The sequence below is a fragment of the Branchiostoma belcheri genome, unplaced genomic scaffold (assembly GCF_001625305.1).
Source record: "Branchiostoma belcheri isolate BF01 breed outbred unplaced genomic scaffold, Haploidv18h27 scaffold21, whole genome shotgun sequence".
Taxonomy (NCBI): Eukaryota; Metazoa; Chordata; class Leptocardii; order Amphioxiformes; family Branchiostomatidae; genus Branchiostoma; species Branchiostoma belcheri.
This window is the reverse complement of record NW_017803602.1, coordinates 1,088,080-1,109,508: the sequence shown is the minus strand read 5'-3', so window position 1 is coordinate 1,109,508 and position 21,429 is coordinate 1,088,080. Positions and strand designations below refer to the sequence as shown.

At 40.8% G+C, this 21,429-nt stretch overlaps 1 protein-coding gene across 11 annotated transcripts in view; it reads left to right on the top strand.

Moving 5' to 3' along the window:
• LOC109469672 (thrombospondin type-1 domain-containing protein 4-like) overlaps positions 1 to 21,429 on the top strand; it is a 101,357-nt gene that overhangs the window by 47,673 nt on the left and 32,255 nt on the right. Inside the window, exon 1 of one of the 11 annotated variants that reach the window (XM_019768224.1) lies at positions 1,765 to 2,097. The exons of the other annotated variants lie outside the window; for them this stretch is intronic. Within the exon in view, the coding sequence (XP_019623783.1) occupies positions 2,008 to 2,097 (90 nt within the window). The 5' untranslated portion in view covers positions 1,765 to 2,007. Of the gene's footprint in view, positions 1 to 1,764; positions 2,098 to 21,429 lie in introns of those variants that run through there. 11 annotated transcript variants of the gene reach the window in all.

Sequence of the window (21,429 nt, the reverse complement as noted above, 5' to 3'; positions counted from 1 at the left end):
GCCTTCCTCATGACTACAGGTGCCAGGTTACATGTATTATATAATACATGTAACCTGGCACCTGTAGTCATGAGGAAGGCCAAGGCTCTTTCCTTCAACAGACCTGTCCTTTCCTTTAACATGACTGTATATCAACCCAGGATGTAGGTGTTCAGAAACAAGCTCTTCCAAGACTATCGTAGAGTGGAACTCCCTTTCATCTAGCAAACCCTCACTCTAGATAGCTTTAAACAGGGAGGTTGAATCATGAGCCTCCTTGCTTTAACAACACCTGGAGTTAGATGTCTAAAGGTTAGGTATAACAGGTCAGTAGATACATAACCAATGCTGTTACATGTCTGTGAAGCTTGTGTGTCACATATATGTGCATGAGAGTGTGTTTATACAGCACAGATACAGACACAAATATATCTCTTGCAGGTATTACCATTACGATTTGGAACTAGGTCTCTTATACTGTAACTTAAATTTCAGCAATGGCAGGTTATGCCAAACTACCTCTAATGTCATACACATGTACATGTTGTACACTTCACCTTCTTCAAACACTTCCATCCCTGTCAGTGTTTGTTTTCTGTGCCTAACCACCATTTTAAGGGACTGGGAAAACTACTATGTATAGAGACCAGATTGACATGCCTTAACTGGGCTGCCTTCACCAATATTTACACTCTATAAAATTCTGCCCATAAAATGATCTTCCCAAGGGAAGATTTTCAGGGAAAGTAAAGTTAACTTGATCCAGTGTTAAACAAACCAAACCAAATTTGTAAGCGATGCTTCTTTTTAGCTAAGTTTGTCTTTAGTTAACCCAAATGAAGCTTATTGTTTATGAGGTATCTTTATTCATTTTATTGAAAATTTCACATTTCTTGTATCTAAATATTGACATGGCCATTGTTGTTATTATTGTAATATGTGGTATTGTTTGCCTTTTACAATTTAAACTTGAAAACTCATGTTCAGCCAAAATTAATGGTCACTAGTCCTTGTTAAGGCAAAACCAATTTAACTGTTTGGTTCTTGAAATTTTGAAAATATGATTGATAGGAATGTGAAACAACAGCAGAATCACTTGGGACCCTGGTGATTGTAATATCAAATCATGTGTCGGACCTTGTAACTTAAAAGCACCCTTCACATGCCCAAAAATGCCAAATTACTGAGAGTAATTTACTGTAAGGCATTGACTTTCACAGTGGCTTTTGATTTGCAATGTGAGGGGATAGGACGTTTTTGTGGTGTTTGAAGTTTGCGGTTGAAACAGTTCTCTAGTACAATAGGAATACAAAAACATATTAGCATTGTCATGATATTGCATTAAGAGAACAATGCAACAACTGCAAAAATAAACCACCACAAAAGTAGATGCAGCAGTAATCACATTTCCATTGTAACAAAAATAAGGCATACTTGTACTTGAGGTCTCTTTAGGTAAGAAAACAAGGCCTGCCAATAATGTCATTATCATTGTGTTCAGAGCCTGGGGAACCATTATTGTAAACCACTGGACCAGCTGGATGGCAAACTGATCCTGTTACAGTATGTACTGTCAGGTACATGTATTATAGAAGGACCTTGGCCAACACTTCAACTACCATATATACGTGTAGCAATATCACCCAAACCAAAGCTCCATAGCATCCAAATAACACTGCCTATCCTGCCTTGTCAACCCCCCTGTTAATCATTTGGACCTTCCCTGCCCAGGATCCACCCCCTGTAATATGAAGTGGTGTGTCCCTGAGGCAGTATGAACAAACTTGGCACAGACAGTGCATAACTCTCCTGAGGGGAGGCAGGGCTCCCTCTCTCTCACTCTCCGCTCACAGACACAGAAAACTCCTTCAACCATCAGCCCCATCCAATCACCAGGCCCTCTCCTGCCACCAGAAGAACTTTTACTACCGCCCCAAGAACTTTCACTGCGGGGCAGACCACTTCCTTGCCAGGAGGTGCCTGGAAAGTTTTTTTTGTGAGTGGTGCCGGTTGTGAATTTGAACTAAGATGTTGAGAACTACTGGGACTCTTCTTAAAGTGCTGCTTGTCTGCTTGCTGCTGGACGTAAGGAATGGTGTCCTGGCTCAAGAGGTCTTGGTAAGCTTTCTTCTACATTTGACAGCCTCTTCAAGTGTATGTGGACTGAAATAGTTTGAATTTGAAGTGCAAAGTTGATCACCCCTGGTAGACTTGGTACAGTTTTATTTGTTTTTTCATCAAAAAGTCTTGGTGACTTCTCCAGTGCCCAGATCTGGAATATCGCTTGATGTTTCTTGCCTCGTTATTCTTTACCCGGTGTTTAGTTAAGTTCCCCACGTGCTTCACAGCCTGGTAGGGTTACCTTACGGAGAGGGCTCCGCTAGTTCAGAGTTTATCACCTTTTGCTATACTGGAGATATTATTTTTCCCAGCTAATGACATGGATTACTTTCACTGATATCAGAAGAGGTTATAATTCATCTTAATTTACAGATGCTTTTATCTGCCTTGTTTGGTGTTGAGTGTGACAAGTTGTCAACTTTCTTTTGTGTGAAAATAAAACCATACGAGGTTCGGGGGGGGGGGGATTACATCCGCACTTTTGCAGTAAGATTTTTTTGTCTGTGTTTCGCTGTTTGTACTTGTTTTATTGTGTTTGGCAAAAAAATGCATGTTTCAAACAGATTTACGAAAACTATGTATCTTGTGGTCAGGTATCAATGTCTTCCCCTGTTTCTTAGATTAAGTCTATCTTGAGGAGTATATGTAACACTTGAAGGGTTCATGTGGGTTCAGAGGGGTCCACCTTTACTACAGGGGGGTAACAGACTTTTCAATGCATACATTTTCACTACTTGTCAATCTGTGGCCTGCTTTACTGTAATTTATGGCAATTATGCTTACAGGTTGATGGTTATAAAGATTGGTAGTTTGTACCTTTCACAATTTGTTTTTTTTGTGTGTGTGTGCAGACATGAATATTTGTTGAGCTTACACTGATTTCTACCTGCAGATGTATCATTTTCTAAATTTTTAAGTGTTTACTCAAAGTTTAGTTTTACTAAGTGATGTGAATGCAAATCAGGAACTTTTGGGGGAGCCAGCTTTGCTAAGGTCTGTGGGTCCGGTAACGTTGCACGATATGTCATACTGAAAGCATTCTTGGGATAGTCCTCCATGTGTCTTACATAATTCAGCTGTCTTGTTAGTAAACAGAAAAAGGTGTCTTATATCCTTGTTACCATGTTGCTACTGTCAAGGCTTGCTTGAAAATTTTATGAGATAGTATGACATCAAAACAATATGACAGCTTATGAATTATGATGAATGTGACCACACCCTAAACAAGATTGCAATTTCAAAATTGACCCCCACACACTGTCCCATCTCCTTACACAAACAGGTAGATGGCTGGAACATATTGATTCAAATCAACCCATTAATCACTCTTCAGTCCCAGTCAGCCATGTTAGGCATTAGCTGAGCTGTGAGAGGAACATTGTCCAGTTTCACCCAGCCTGACCCTAGGTGACTGCAAGTTTCCCCTGGGTAGGCTAACAGTTGGGCCGTTGAGGCAGATAATTTTTTACAGAACTGACTACTGTACATGTATCTGTAGCTGTACTACAGCTACCATTTTCTGTAATTGTGGGATTCCTTTAAAACCCTTAAAATGTAATTCTTTTATATTTTGTTAAATTATAAGGTAAAAGACTTTTTCTGTAATGTCAAAAAATTTTTTGTCAGGTTGGGCACATGCATTTAGAGCCCTGGCTATCCAGTCGTCATAGCCTATAATTATACATATATAACCAAAAGACTAAACATTAGTTGGAAAATCGATATAATATCTAGAAAAGTTACGGCTAATAGTAACTATTAGTATTAAGGCTGACATTTACTCGGGAGCAAAGACAACATATTTCACTCCATCTCCCACCCCTTTGACAATCACAAAGTTAGCCTTACTGAGAATATCACCCCACTCAGAAATTGAATTTTTTTTTACTTTTAATCCCCATCCTTCCAAGAATGGACTCTTTCAAGAATGATAACCCCGACCCAACCTCTCCTGATTCCACCATACCAAGTTCTAGGTCATTTTGCATTCATGTAAAAATGACTGAAATTGGGAAATTGATACAATCTTTTAAAATCAGAAGATGATTGGCAGACATACATGTACCAGCGGACAGACTGGATTTGCAGTGACTCATCTGCACCATGCACAGGTACAGCCCAGACTGGCTGCCGTTTGCTGTGTGAACAGCCAAGACAATACTCAATAGCAAAACAACTTCCCAAATGCAAAGTGACCTGTGTTGGCCGGTTGCCCTGAACAAATAGAATTCAAGCCTGGTTGTGAAAGGAGTCTGAGCAACCTTACATTTCCAACACCATATGTGGGGCACATAGCACATTTTCTGTCACAGGTAATATTATTGGCTGTCAGAATTTTTACCTGCCATTGCTTGCAATGACCCAAAATTCGTCAGCCTTCATTCTTCTTAATTAGGTTATTGTGTGCAGGGGTTTGACATTTTTTATGAAGAATTTCATAGACTTTCTTGCATTTGGCCAGTTGAAAAAGAAAGTACTGTAGCATGCATGTTGGCTGGATGGATTTGGGATGAAAAAAAAAATGACATCACCAAGATTGTTTTCCTGTCCAGGTCAGTAGGTATCTCTGCAGACTTTAGAGGTGAAATAGAGGTCATCTCACATCTTAAATTGTTATGATTTGCACCAGGCTAATTTGGCTCCAAATGCCCCTAAACAGACCATGAAATATGGGACTGGGGACTTTGTTAGGCCTCACTAATTCAATTCAAGTTTTCATCTCAAGTCCATGTTGTGAGTAGTATGTGGAGGAACTCAGGTAAACCCTGTTAAATCTTGCCATACCAAGGAGGTTCTTTTAAACCTCCTTGGCCATACAAAACCCAAAACACTTCCCGGGGTCTGAATGTTATCAAATCAATGACTGAGAACCAAGGAATTAGCTTGGCATGGCTTTAGCTGGTATATAGTACAGTATTAAGGATATAGAATAGAAGAACGACCCAGGGTTCTGTCTGTTTGAGCGAAAACCGCTCAGCTGTGTTGTCCTGGCCTTGACCTTGGTTCCATGCCATTGCAGCAGGTACTGATTTGTAGGTCAAGTGGACGGTCAAACACAGTGTCGACTGCCGGGTAATCTTCTGCATTCCTCCAATATGTAACCCTGCAGGAGCTTTGTTAGGATTGTGCATATGTAGCGCTAGCTGCATTGGTCTGCTGGCTTGTGTAGAAGCTCCCGATGACATAAAATGACGGCTATGTAGAAAGTAATCTTGATCCAGTTTTAAGTCACTGGTCGTGACAGAGAAGACAGAAAAAAATGTACATTCAATATTTACAGGTTCATTGTACTCTCTACTAACAATTCTCCATCCCACACTCACTCATCACTCACTGTCGGGTTTATCCCTAGCTAGCTACATACATGTAAGTACGCACAGTGTATTTACCAATGAAAGAATATCACATGGTCCCTTTTTTCTTTGCCGCATCTTGTGGTCTACACCCCTATGTTCCGACAACCATACTGGAGTAACTCTGTCAGAATGTAGGGCTGTTGGAACATATGAGTGTCAGAACATTCCCACACTTTGTGGCAGCACAGAGTTCCAGTCCGGATAGATCAAGTGTAGCTGATATCATCATCATGATCACAGGGCACAGGACAGGCACCAAGGCTCATCCTGTCATGGCAACCTGTTGTCCTGCCATAGCAACACCTCTCCTTTGTGATGGCTCCCTTTTAATCAGGGTGATGAGGTACAGATGCCCAGAAATCCCTTGGTAGTCTTATTGTAAGGTAAGGGGACTCCTTCATCGGGGCAAAAACTAGGGAAAACACCGGTTCTCCCAAAGACATTTTGTTTTGATGCTATAAAAATGGCCACCGTCCAACTTACAGTTTAATTTTTCTATTCTATATGGCCTCCTTCAGTCAATATTGACCATGGTAAAACCATATATTGATATTAGCCCTACAGTTTTGCTTTGGCTAATAATAAGAGAATGACAAGTCTCTGCCACATAGGGCACATTTGTATGCTGACTCGGGATTAGCAACATAATATACGGTATGAATGCTACAAATTGTACAAACTAGATTTGATTCAAACCCACTTCTTTCAACACTATGATGGCTAAACCCGCTAAATTTGTATGAAAAAAATGAACTGATATATAGAGCATTAGCGGTCAGTCTGTGTGACACAATCTCTTGCTGTCTGGCTAATAGGGCTGACTAGTAAAAGGGCTGCTGGAAGTGTGATGTACATGTAGTAACATGTACATTGTAGGCTAAGGCTCTTTGATGCAGGTGAAAAATTGATATGTCCAACATAACCCAGGAGCCAGGAGTGACTGCTGTAACAGATGTAATGAGTGTTATACAGTTGTATAACGTCCGTGCCTGGCCTGACCTGTGCTTGTTCGCAGGACGGCAAATTTACGACCTGAGACCTCCGCAGCACGTCCCTCGCAGGCACGGGAGTATTTGTGTGAGTCGCGCCAGCTGGGCAGGACAGGCAAAATTTAACATCAACCTAGTGGCTCATCGTGTCAACATGAAAACAGAGGAGGAGGGAAGTCTGTGCCTTGGTTCACACAGTGCCAGGGAGCGGATATAGTCACAAGACACACCAAATGATTTTGTTAATTCTCAGGCTTTTGCAGGAAATCGATGAAGCAGGCGGGCAAATAAAAAAGAGACCATTCCGTGATGGCCCTAATGTATTTATACATGTACATGTATGTATACTGTAGGAGCCAAGTTATCATATAGGTTGGTTTATAATTTAAAACAAGAAACTTTGAACTTTTAATCAAATCATTGCATTGATAAATGAAAACTGTAATTATACGAGTACCTAGGAAGACAAGGATTTTATTGAACTTGTGATCGATTCTGAATGGTGCAATGAGGCAAAATTGAACTTGTGTGACCGAGTCAAGTTTTCCTGTCTCTCGTGTCTTTTTATCTTTTTGTCTTGCCTGCTTTTTGCTGAGAAATGTCTGAGCACCAAGAAAATGGATAGGCTTGGTGACTGGGTGTGTGTGAAGGGAGTTAGCTTTCCTGTAGAACAATATTTGCCGAACATGTCCCATCACAGGTATCCGGGAGGGTTTGGGAGCAACGTTTATTGTTGTTGGCAACTTGGTGTCAAGATGACCGTCAAACTTGGTGGAGACTTCCTGTGTAGTTACCTCTTAGTTAGGAGAAGTTCTGTGACCCACAGAGTTTTATTGTGTTTTACATGTATTGCTTTAGGCCGTATCAATTAAATTTGTTGATTCTTGTAAAGAAAGTTTTTGTTGTGAAAAACTAAAAACTGTAAAAAAAGTTTTTAAAAAACTATTGTTGACTTTTTTTTACAATAATTTATTGTTCCGCCGCTCAGAACCTTTCAGGGTGCCATTAGGTTCTCTTCCAGTTCTCATCAATACACCGTCAACATACCTGTCTCCAAGTCATTTTACAACAACATCTTCTTTCCCCGGACTGCAAAATTATGGAACTCTCTTCCAAACAGTTGCTTTCCGTCCGATTACAATCCACAAAGCTTCAAAACAAAGGTCCACCGCCATCTCCTGACATAACTACATTATTCTCACTTAAGTACCTCTAGCTCTATGCCTAGAAGTGGCCAAAATGATTGGCCTTGCATTGAGCAACACCGTTAAAAGAAAAAAAAAAATATTGATTTTGATGAAGAAGTTCTATACAGGAGAAACTGGAATGATAATTGCTACTACCGGTACTAGTCTATACATGTTATCAGCTAGAAAAATGTGCCAATCCTCTAAAAGCAGATTTAGTACCTTTTGACTACAAGTTCAGGAAGCCATAACCCTGATAATGTGGCCATATATCCTGGAGTCAAGGCCATGAAGTTTACAGTGCTGCTTATCAGAGAATGTGAGGTATTCCCTGGGTGAAGCACAACTGTCCTCCCACCAGCAGCAATATTTGTAGCTGTTGATTTTACGGGGTATCAAGAATTCTTGTAAATATTTTGGGAAGTACAATAGATGTGTTTTATGGCATGCCAGTGTCAGAAACTGCCCCAGAAGGTAAATGTCTATGAACAAACATTGACATAAAAAGAACATCCAGCAGAGATGGGCCAAATCCTTTTTTTTCTTGTGATACATCTCAAGGGTTTTCAGAATGAATCCAGCTTAGTGTCATCAACACTTTACACATTTTGACCAACCTCCAGTACAATCTTCTTCAGCTGAATAAGAGGCTTTTGGGATTTCCTGAAATCATTTCCTGAAGATGATCTCTTTTCTTCTCAGTCCAACTTTTTGTATTGGTAATTTCAGTTTAAACTTGCTTCATAATATACATGTTGTCATGCTATGAGCCACCTGTTCTGCCAGGGTTGGGTTCCTCAGTGTGGGGTCCAGGCCAATGAGATTCATCTTGTACTTGTGAGACAACCATAATCCATGTTTAGGCCACTGTACTACAGATGTACTGGCCAGAAACATGTGATTACATACCATTCCTCTCTAATCATCAATTATTGCTCCTGCCTGGGAAAGGATAGTCTGTTCTTTGTTTGTTGCATGATGATAAAGTTTGTTGGTCCAGTATGTCAGCTAATGTAACAAATTCAAATGCAAAATGTATGTGTGTCCCTCTAGAAGTTAACGTCCACATTTTTGCACCAGAGATGTACTGTACTTATGCAATGTACAAATTTTAAATGTTCATGCATGTCCCCATGCTCTACTAGTATACTTTTCGGTATCCCTCTCGAACTAAGGAGATTCAACGCTCTAATAACCTGTAGTTCTTATATGTATGGCTATTCAAATTCACATCATTAGACCTGAGATGTACTGTACGTCTAAGTCCCCAGTCTTTTTCTGTCACAGCTTTGAGAATTCATAAGTTGGTGTGTCCCTGGGAAACTAGGTCAGACCATGGCAGGGTGAGAGGAGGCATGATGAGGTTAGTCACCCCTGCCCCTGCTGGGGTCTGTGTTTGTACAACAATTATCCACCACTGATAACATGTCTGTCTTTATCAGATATTTACACAGCCAGGTTAGGGAGTGTAGCCTGTCCACTCAGCCAGGGAGATGGTGTGTGGTGCATTATAGCCAAATGGGATATTAAGACTAATCTTCAAGCAGATCTTCAAGCAGATCTCTGATGGGGGTGCAAAGACAGTATCAAATTGGCCAGGCAGTATCCATTTGCCAGACAGTATTCATTGGACATCCCAGAATGAGATACTGTCTGGCAAATGGATACTTCCTGGCCAATTTGATACTGTCTTTGGAGCCATCAAAACATCTGCTTGGAGATTAGTATAAGACAGCATAGTCTCTACAGGCTCCACAGGCTGCTGGAAATACAGTAGTAATTGGCCATAATTGATATGTCAGAGATGTTAGTAGGCTAGATGGTACGTACAGTTTGCGCAGTTTGCATTCTACACAAACTGTACCTACTAAACCTACCCTCTAGCCGTCTAACTCCTCTAGCACATCGATCAGCCTAATTGACCAGTTTCTACCGTATTTTTTCAGCAATCTGGGGAGCCTGGTAGAGGTAAAAGACAGCACACTGAAGGCCTCTCACACCTAACCTTTGCATATCTACATGTGTAACTGCAAGACAAAATGTTGTCTATCTACATGTATAGCAAGGATGTACAAATTTTTCAACACCTCAATCCTTGGTTGATTACTCTGGATCTTTAAGGAATGACAGTAATTTCATGAGTATTGAAAATTAATGTATCTGAAATCAGCAGCACGGAAGACTTGCACATAAACTGCTCCCCTGGTGTGATCATGATCAGCTTGATGGACTGGTAGTAATGGACCATTTCCCCTTGGGAGGATGTATTAATTAGGGATTTCCTGCACAGAAGCAATGTGAGCTACATGTACTACATGTACAAAATGTACATTCTGTACCAGGCTGCCCTAGGTACCCAATTGAAGGTTTTCAAATTTCCAGATTGTGGGGTGCAGTTCTAAGTGGCAAATGTGCAGATCTTGGCACACTGGCAGCACCAAATCCATCTGTGTCCTCATGTCTGGGAAGAACCTGGCGATGACCTTGTACGGAGCCTTCCCCAGTACCAGACAGCTGAGTAACGGTGCTTCCGACTGAAGTTCAGCCTGCCCCTGATTCCTCACTGTCTCATCCTTTTGTGTTCCCACCTCTCCTGGTGTCAAGTTCCTGATTAGTGGTTTGACCCTGTGACCCCGCCGTACTTGACCGGCATGTCGGGACACGGAACCCTTTTGTCTGAGAACAAAGCAGGAAAGGTCAGCGGTCACCAGGCTTGACTGAGACAACTCCACAACTTTCAGCTGTTCTAGACTGGAAATCTACAACTTTCTTCATGTCTGTATATTTGTTAAATTTCTTGAAAATCCCCTAAAGAGTAATATTTATAGCCTAAGGACATCTAATACTCATATTATCCAAATTACTAATGTTTCTGAAGTAAATAGATGATAAATCAAAATGTACAGTGCAGTGTACCCGTGGTCCGGTTGGTACCTTGGCTGATAAGGAATATATCGTGCTGTATTCTATATAACATTAATTTTATAAATGTACATATGTAGGGGACACAAGACTCCCATGCTACATGTAAACCATAACAAAATTTGGAAGAAGCCTGAGGCAGATCTTATACTACCTGACATGGATTTCTTTTGTTAGCAAACAATGGAGCAAAAGGTTATCTAAGGACCAGAATGCTGGTGCAAAACATTTTTAAGGGGATAGGAAGTGGAAAACCTGGAAATTTGGAAACTAGAAGTAAAATGTTAAACATAGTCAACTCTTTCTGAGCATTCAGTATGTGACAGAAATATAGAATATAAGTGATTATCGTTAAGAGAACAGTAGTAGTACACAAATATTTGGGATGAAAGCTATACATGTGGTTTGTAAAACTGGCATGATTTGGACTTTGCATCCTTTGTCACAGTCTTTGATATGCAGTGGACATAGTCGTTTGATTCAAAGGCTTATTTCTAACATTCACTTTTAACTGTTACTTAAAATTCTGAAAGTCATGTTCCAAATGTCAGGGGCACCACCTGTCTGTTATAAGCAATGCCATTTGAAAAGTGCCGTGCTCCATAAAATGATATTTACATCTAGTATTGTGTTAAGTTTTTGACATATTTTACTTAAAAGAATTTGATGGAGATTCCTAATGTTAGTGTCTTTTAAGCCCAGAAGTGATAAGAGTGTTTTTCGCACGGTTCTGAAAGCCGCTTTGTTTTCCACGTTTTGTTTCCCCGGTTTGATGATTGTCGGGGAAACATTTTTCTCCCCAAGTGATGATCTTTCCTTTCACTGTCCTCCTCACTTCTGCCCCCGACAACATGCATCATCTGATCAAGTTGCCGCCGACATGAAAAGAAATGAAGTTGTAGGTGCCAGAGGTTTTCATGAAGGATTCTGTGCACTGCCTCTGGGACAAACGGACTGTCTGGTAGCCAGCCACTTCTGCACACTGGGCCTTGCTTTGGCCACATCTCATTTGTCCGTTTCTCACATTCAAAAAGAATTACGACAGACCGGAAGATCAACATAAATACAGAGAGGAAATCTCTATTTGGTACATGTACACACCATTTCAGGGAGTGAGTGCAGTCAGGTTTTGTAATGATTGTCGTCAGGAAGACTTCAGTTAAACAAACAAATATTACCTTTAAATACAAGACATACATGTAAATGTATATATCCCACAGGAACACTCCGCTTTGTTGCCAGCAGTTTGTCCTTGCATAGTGCCTTTTGTTTTCAAACTAGAGTAAGAAACTTTGGCAGTGAAAGTGACTCTTGCATTTTTTTTCCTTACATCTTGCCGCAGACTTGCACAGGAATAACTTCTAAGAAACCCTGGCAGTGAAAGTGACTCATACATACAAAATGGACATCTTGCCAAAGACTGGAGTACAGACTCTCAGGGGAGCGGGGAGATCACAGAAATATTCCATCCTGATGACTTACACTGTATCTATGCACAGGAAGGAAATAAAAACCACAGGAATGTGGTATCAGGGGAGATTTGACTTCAGTTTAACACCATTTCTAGCAGTCCCATTGCAAAGTCACTAGCAAGGATTTTATTATGCAACAACGGTTACTTTTCTGAATACAAAAGTGTCATTTACTTATCTTAACACGGGAAGGAAATAAAATTGAAGGAATTTTGAAAACAAGTTTCATAGTTTTTTCCATGTTCATCAACATTTTGTGTAGCTTTTAACACTGTACCATATAGCATACATGTAGGAGGAACCATTAAGGGTTTTAATGCACAGGAATTTTTAAACCAGGTTTCAAAGGTCTTTAACATGTTTTGCACTTGTCACAAAAGGCTTTATCACTATGCCCAGACTTGACGTAAATCTTTCTCATTAAAACATAACATTTCAGTGACTTACTTATCTTTGCACAGGAAGGAAATAAAAGCACTGAAATTTTGAGAACAGCTTTCATATGTTCTTCTGTTTCTGTACCTGGATTAGCCTGAGTTAAGCTCCAAAGAGAAGACCACTTCCTGTCTATGTACACAAATACAGAATATAAGGTGCACTGAAGTCCCCCACACACAGACTGATGGGGCTATAAATGACGGATTGAGTAATTAGGAGAGGGATAGTGTGTAGATTGTGTACACCAACTGGAAGTGGAATTTCACAGCCCACAGGGCTATGACTGTTCACTCTACATCAAACGACCCATCACACCTAACACTATCTAACTTCTAAGTCTGAGTATCATGACTGTGATGCTATCTCGTGATGATGCCCCTTTCTGTACTCTCCAAGCAGAGGTTGGTGGGGAAGATTGTTACATGTACCTTTAATAAGGGGGTCTTGTGGTTGGAGTTGTTGACTCAGAATCTTAGGGTTCCTTGGGCTTGAATCCCTGGCAGTCGCCACTGTTGTGTCCTTATGAAAGGCACTTAACACCTACATGTATTTTGGAATCCTTAATCGAATCGGGGAATATGGCTTTTAGGGACATCCTTTCAAGTTTCAGATAAGATGTAAAGCTGTAGGAGATGTATGCCTTCAGCACGTTAAACTTTTTAAGAACCCACCACACTTCATAGCTTATGGAAAGGAGTAGAGACCCTTCCCAGTGTAAGTGGTTTAAACCTTACAGTCCTACATGTACAATGTATATGGCCACTGCTGGGGTCGTATTAAGGTCACCAGAGTTAGCACTGAATGTCAGCCACTCCAGACCCTTGCAATTCTGCCCACCAATTGTGAACTCACAATTCAGTGCTTGGCCACAAGGAGAGAGTAGCTGGCCCACCCAATAACAATTGTTGATGTCTTTCTGAATTGGCACTGATTCGTACACAGGTACATCCAGTATTCCCCTTATACCTTCCTGCTCTGGCACAGTCACAAAGGATCTAGGAATGATGAGCTGTTTTTGGCTTCCTTGTGCAGGAAGAAGATAAAACCACAACCCAAAACAAAATCAGGTTTCCTTGCCCAACTGTTAAACAGCGTGTATTCTCGGCACATCTCCTGGCTTAGTCCCAGTCAGAAATTTAAAAGGATCTTACCCCTCTCAACCAAAGCTCAGTAAAGCTCACCAGAGCTCAGGAAGGCCAAATGAATGTCATTTTATGGTTGATGTCCTCTGGAGACACCAAGTCTGAGCCAAGAGTGTGAACAACAGAACAGGCTCATTTTTTTATAGGAGAGCTGTTTTAGGATATTCATACTTAAAAAGAAAATGTTTAATGTTATTTTATCTTTTAGTTTTGCTAGAAGAGTGGCAAATTTGAGAGTAGAATTTTTTAATACATGTGTGTCTTATGACAATGATTTAGCAACATTCCTATATGTTACACTGTCTGTCTGGAGTTTCTGGTCACCAATTACACACTAGTCTGTGTGCATGTGTCTGTGTGTGTGTGTTTCTGTAATCCCCAACATACATGACGTACAACATTGCCATCCATTCTCAGTGCTGCTATTTGTATCTGTTACCAGGGACTGGAAGGATTGCAAAGCATCATGTCTGCCATCCCTGGTTGCCTTAAGTTGTTTCTCCATTGTTTCATGATAGATATTAACCATGCCGGCCTGACTGTTCCCAGGCTGCCATCTCCCATTCTCCTGTATGATAAATCTGCCATGCTGGCAGTGTTCCCACTGTGGCTTATGAAACCCTCCCTGGCAGTGGTCCAACGCTCCTGTTCCCAACAACAACCTCGGCCCTTCCAGCGGCGGCATGGAGCTGCATTGCATAACCTGACTACATCACCTCGTGTTAGGGCTGCGCACCAATAAAATCGATTAGGCACAGGTCCAACACAGATAATCACTAAGTACCGGTACTGTACCAATATAAAGTTACACTATATCTAGTGGCCTCATGCATGCGACACAAAGGTGACCAAAGTGACTTCATGAGGGAGCATAACTAAATTTTAGTCATCTACATGGTTCTATTTTGTTTGAGTAAGAGTACTAAGACATAAGGCTGCCTGGCTGTATTATTTGAATCAAGATTCTGTCAAGTTTATCACTATTTCTATTGTTCAGAAGAACATTTTGATAACCACTTAAGCTTGTCGACTGTGTGAGGATTTTGATACTTAACACAATGTTCACTGCCTCTGGAACATGTCTTGTCATCATGGAGGCAGTCTGGAGTTTTGCCACATTTTTCCGTCATGTTTCAGGAATCTATGTGTGAACACTGTTGATGGCACCAGCACAGGAATCTACAGAGATTTAAGGTTGTACAGCAAACTGTCATGACGGGTAAATAACTGGGGTGTTGAAGATATGATACAGACAGGATTAGAAAACTGCGATAGTAACTAACTCAGAGGAGCTAGGTCATATCTGATCATCAAGTCTCTGAGCACAAATCTGATATACATGTATTAAAATTGACATTATCTACAACAAAGGTCTTAAAGAAGATGCCAAACTACATTCTAACTTTTACAGATGAACAGAAAACTAGAGAAGAAAAAAAACATGATCTCATACCTTTGCCAAATAATCATTTATTACTGACTAATAAAAAGTGTTTATATTTCATGCAGGTATGAGATCTCTGTATTCTTGATTAGACTATTAAGGGAAGTCTTTTGTGCCAGATGGTGCATGTAGGGGCATCTCACCTCTAACAGTTGATAACCTTGCACGACCTTCCCACATGTTTCCATGACCCTCCTGTAGAATCTGGGGCAGGCCCCTGGGAGCCAGCCCTCTAATTAAGCCTTGTTAGGCGTTTACAAGCCATTAGGTGTCCACTGGACCATGGATTCAGCCCTGACCTTGGTCTTGACCTGAAGTTAACCCTAATTTGGTGTTGAAAGCAGGGCAGAAACAATCCCTGAATACTGGAGCTGTAGGTTATAATCAATGGTGTATAATCAGACAGATTACAACCTGGGGGCTGCTCTGTAATCAGTATAATGCCTGTCCAAATCACACTTATTTACTGGCACTGGTGAAGGTGCACTGCCTGGTATCTACATCTGTATTTACATGTAGCCATTGGTCCCTATCATAGAGCACGTTTCATATTTTCAAGTGGTGGATTGAGCAAATAAAGGCAATGCTGGATAGGAAACTACAGATCTAGAGAGGAAATGGGCTCAAAGGTGTGGTCAAGGCATGGTCACATTGATACTAGGATTTTCTTGTGTGATTTACATTAATGCTATGACAGAACTAATTGCTGACAAGGGTTAATGACATGAGTTCATAGCTTTTCTTATTTTTGAAAAAGTAATGTTGGCAATATTTATTCTTTCAAGAAACATTTAGAATCCTCCAGTCCAGGTGCCACCTGTTGTATAGGAGAGCAAGCCTCGTTAACCTTAGATAATTAACATCCTACAGGAAAAATGCCTATTACAAACAAAGTCCCCAAAGCTCAATGTTACCCTCAGGTTAAAACTATTTTCTCAGTTTTGTATCAGCAGTGCTAGAAATGTTTGCTCATTCAACAAAAGCCCTCCTGATGCCACCTGTTGAGAGAAAGTCTGTACGGCCTCACTATTCAGTAATTGACGTCCCACAGGAAAAGTGCTTGACAAAATCCCCAAAGTTTGGCAGGATTTACCCTTCAGTTGAAACAGTTTCCATATTTTTGTAGCATAGACCGGTAATGCCCGAAATGTTTCTACTTTCCGGATGCTATTAGAACAATTAGGTTGATGCCACCTGTTACATGTAGGCTTCTCCCCACCTGCCTTGCTACTTACAAGGTTTAAAACTTGGCATGGTGGTCTTGTGGTTAGTGTTGTAGACTTAGAATCTAAAGATTCGGCCATGAGTTTGGATTACTTATTTTAAACAGTGTTGTACCCTTGGGAAAGGCATTTTACACCCTCACTCGACTTGACCTACATTGTAAGGACATCCTCTCAGATAGGATGTAAACCCAGAGGCCCCATGTCTGAGGAGAGCACACCTCAAGCACAGCAAAGATCAAACTACTGCACTGGAAAAGAGTCTGTGTAAGACATGTGGATCAAAATATTAGAATCTGGTCTACTCTAAATATGTTACAAAACAGAGTTGTACGTGGAAGAAAGTTCAACTCTCAGTCCTCCTTTCCTGTTAAGAGAAGGATTGAAAATCTTCTCATCAACACGCCCCTTCACACCAGGCTCAAACCACTGCAATTCACCATCCAGAATTTCAGTGAAGTCAGATTTGAAAGAGGGTGTCTATTCTGAGAGGAATGAGACCTTAGCTGCACCTGTTCTGCCTTGTAAAATACCTGGTCTGTCAGGAGTCTGTGGAGGGGCAGGTTGTCAGGACTTGACGTACACTGTCACTCATGGCCTCGTTAATTAACATCCCAATGGACATAATGGACATGAACATGTACTTGATTTTCCTAAGAGGGATAGTATGATGTACCCTAAAGTTACAAATTGTAACAAACACATTCATGTAATCCCAGAAATGTACAGTATCTGTTGCCCTGACGTCACCTGTTAGAAGAAATCTAACCAAGTGTTGCTAATTTTTAACATGATCACATGTGCTACACGGCATAACATGCATGTACATGTAGAAGCATGTGGCCGGATGTTTTTAGAATTTGCTACAAATACTGTCATCCAAGGAAAATTCTGTCCACAAACAAGAGAACAGACACCGCTATGCCAGCTGTCAATTAGGCAATACTGTGTAAAAGCCCTCAGGAACATACTTTTAAAACACAATTCTTGTATCTTCAACTTTACAATGTACTAAGCACAGTGTGTATTGAAAATTGATATGTACACACAAGCTAACCTGGTTACCAGACCTATTATAGCTCCCCTACATGTACATCCTCCAGAGAAGATGTAGGACTCTGGAGCTATAATAGGTCTGGTAACCAGGCTTCACACAAGTGCTATTGGGACTGGGAGTATAATATGTAAGGTTTAGCCATTACTACTTCACATGGCGAGCAAGCTTCCCCCTTTCAGAAAGAAATTCTGTACAATGGCTTGATCTTAAGAGAGAATGTTTTTCACATCACATTGATCTGATACTGTTGAACTGTACATGTATGTGGCGCCTGTAGTTTAGATCTTCTGGCCTGTGGGCAAGCTTGTTTACATTCTGTTAAATAAGGTCCTGACTCTCCTGTCAGACTACCACTGAGCACAAGATTTATTTTTGGCTGTGTTAATGCAGTGACATCAACTAGGTAGATTGAGTTGTAGGTAGAACATTGAGTCATCACAATCAACTTTTTTCAATAATATATATATAGTTATTATAGATTATAATGTACATTTTTTGTCTGGAAATAGAAAAAAGTCCCATCTTACACACCGTTTGAATGGTGTATGCCAAAAGCGTCTTGCCAAATGCCAAAAATGAAACTTTGTGGGCATATACATGTATGTCAAAGGTACCCCCTACCAAAGTTTGAGTTTGTGTTTTGGCACTTGTCAAATTTCAGGTCATTTTGAACTTAACTAGGGTTCAGGAGTCCCAAATATACATAATAATATAAATATAAATATTATTGATATTCCAATGGACAAAAAAGTTTTACCACAGTGGGACCTCGAACAAGGGGTGCCCTGAATAACATTGCACGCTTTATTCACTCACTTCAGAACTCACAGTGCTCCATCACTAGTTGTCAGAGAGTGGTCAGGTTTTGATGAATGAATTTTGAAAACATTCATGCAAAAAGAACAAAGTTTAAGTTGGATAAGAAATTGCGATCATGTGTGCTTCTCCTCTCACATGAGCATGCTATCAAACGCAATCTAGCTGCAGTCCATGTCCACGTTTCCCACTAATTATAATATAAATTTAGCCTGTAACGTTAAAGAGTGCGTAAACCACTGATGATCCACAGATTTTGTTGCTGAAGCCAGGCATGCCAGGAGGGCAGTCGGTCCCTTCTAAGAGTCAGAGGCTTTCATTAAACAGCATGGTGAAAGGGCAATGCAATCTTAATTGTAATCCATCTTGGCTTTTATCCACATGACAAAGCCAACCTTTCCTGATACCAAAAAGTGAAAAGTCTGCTCCTTAAAGGCACAGGGGAGGAACACAGACATCTTAGAAGGTATCTCTGTGTCCTGTGGGTTATTCGTTTGTCCTTGAAACCCCGCGGCCAATTAAGTCATGTCTGGCGGCATTTCTTTAAGTCACAAGTGGCAATTATCTTGTGGAGTGAGACGTATTCACCATGGGGAGCATCTTAACACGACATCAAAGTTAACAGAAGAAAGGGAGAGAATTCCTCAGAGTCTTATAGACTCCTTCTCACTGAGGCGGTATTACTGAAGCCATCCGTCATTCTGTTTGTAGCCAATGTTCGTTTTTCACGGTCCTTATTTCTTGTTAATGAAGTCGTAGATAGTGTTGTGACATCTTCCTGCAGAGTTGGATACGTAAAACCACCCCCCACTGGGTCCCACTGTAGCCAGTACAAGTTTGGCTAGCAAACCACATTGTACTTGTACTTGCATTTCATGGAGAATTTGGACTAGACATAAGTGTTGCATTACAAAGATAACATTCCAACTCCTTTTAATCTCTTTTGTAGTTGAAAACCCAATCAAAGAAAAATTAATATTCTTTGATAGGGTATATTTGACCTTCAAAGTACATGTAGTCATTTTCTCCTTGAACAGATGTACAAGTCAAGGTCAAGACTTGTACTGTAAGATCCATGTGTCTTCAGGAAGGTGTCTCAGAGATCCTGCTGACAGCTTCTTTGAAAGATGGAGCAATTAACACTAGCAGTCGCATTCTGTACTAACTGATATCAGGTCTATAAAAAGAAGATTGAAACCACTTGGGCTGGGAAACATTAGCCAAGGCAGTACAGTACCCAACTCAATTTTTTCCTCTAAGACACTAGAAGACACTAGGGGGTTATCCTGTCTTGTAAATAGTGAGTTCTTGGCAATGTTTCTTGCAATTGATTACCTAAGAAATTCAATCACCATACCTGATACCTGCTGCACCAAATCAACAATTAAGAATCAGGAAAGATGGAGGGAAAGAAAGAGTCAGGAATATCCAAGTAACTACCTCACCAAAATGAGTTGAAGAATAGGTTCTTTGTAAGTGGTGTAACTTAAGAATGTTACTTCTCAGATCAGAGAGGACAGCAGGTGACATGAAGACAGCCTCAAGGAAAGATCCTGGAATTCCTTTCCTTTATCAGTTGGATCTTCCTGTCAGTATCATGATAACAGTTGTGTGAAAGGATATGTCTGTGTGACTGGTAAGGTGTGTGGCTGACTGAGTCAAGTGGCTAGTAGAGGACACTGATGAAAAGATGTGATTCCTTGCATCCCTTGGGTAACTGAGGTTGGAGAGGTACATGTAAAAGGTGCATGGTAGAAGTAGAGAGATGAACAACCCACTACCAGTGCAGCCTCAAAGGTTACGGGGACTTGTCTACTAGTATTTTTACCTGAAACCTTGGTAGGTTTATACTGGGCTGGCAATTTTCTAATTGATTATGCAAATAAGAGCCTCATTTGAATGTAGTTATATCCCTTGACCATATTCTCCACCGAGTGACAGTCTTATCTTAACAAAGAAGGCTATTCTATCATTTCCTCACCACCTATCCTTAGTCTCCTGATGAGTGGTCGTGTTAGACAAGTTTGACTGTATCATGTTATATTACAGAAAGTCCAGACATTGGACTGTTTAAATGTGAGGCCTGAGCTGTGTTTACCACTAAATCACTGCAGAAAGACTAAACAATCCAGTCAACCATGCAGCAACCACTGAACCATATGGAACCAGGTTGATGGAAACTGGACTATAAATGTTCTACGGTTTTCTGGATGAGATAAACATGTATCAATCAAAGTAGCATGTACGTCATCGTGATTCACATTGTTGAAGCTTCAAAAAGCAGAGACTGTGTCGGTGGAGAGTAATGTTACAGATATGCTAAATACACAACACTTCAGGCAGTAGGATGGGGGATGTGGTAGGATGGGTAAGGTGATCAAGGTGATTAGGGTTGCTGACAGAATCCAAAGGTTGTAGATTCCCTAGCTGGCCCCAATGTTGTGTCCCCCTTTTCTTGACTAGATACAGGTGAAATGCGTATTACACTACTGTACCTAGCTTCAGTCAGGGACATCCTAATTCAATTGAGATAAAACAAGTAGCACATCCCCAAGTTCCTACATGTACTCATCACCTCTTTCAATGTATAGATTATACGTAGGACAGACTTAAATTTAGTTGTTGATACGGAAAAATGGAAAACTCCTCTTTTCATTTAGAAAGATTGCCAGATTCACAGACTTACGATGCCCTTACAAAACTGGTGTCTTCCAACTTTAAGCCATTTAGACAAGTTATGCAATACAAAAACAGATGATGGGAAAAAAGGTAACCAATAACTAGGTGGTCGCGACAGCCTGTGGATATTGTGGCTCCCATATGTCTGCAGTGTGTGTGAAGTCTCCCCCTCCAGTGAAGGCACCTGCAGCCCCCTCCCCGGCCTGTCATGGGGGAGTCTTCACCGGTCATTCTACAGATGAACAAAAACTAGGTGGTCCAGGCGTCCAGCTTGAGTTATAGACCCCACTGCTGTCTTCTTGATCTCATGCCTGATTTAAACCTCCCTTGTTCACGAAGTCATGCGAATTCCTTGAAGCAGTCTTAAGACTGTCACTCCTCCACATTCTGCAGTTCTTGGAATCTGGACATCCTCACTGTACTGCTGTTCTTTGTGAGTCTTACCTGGACCAGGGAGGTTAAAAAAGGGTTAACCTTGACCTGACCACTCTTTATAAAGCATGCTTGGTGATCTTTGAATTGACTGTAATGTGTACAGAGTGCCAAAAATTTGGCGACCCCAGAAAAGTGCCCCCAGGAAAACTACACCTGCCCTGTGGAGGTG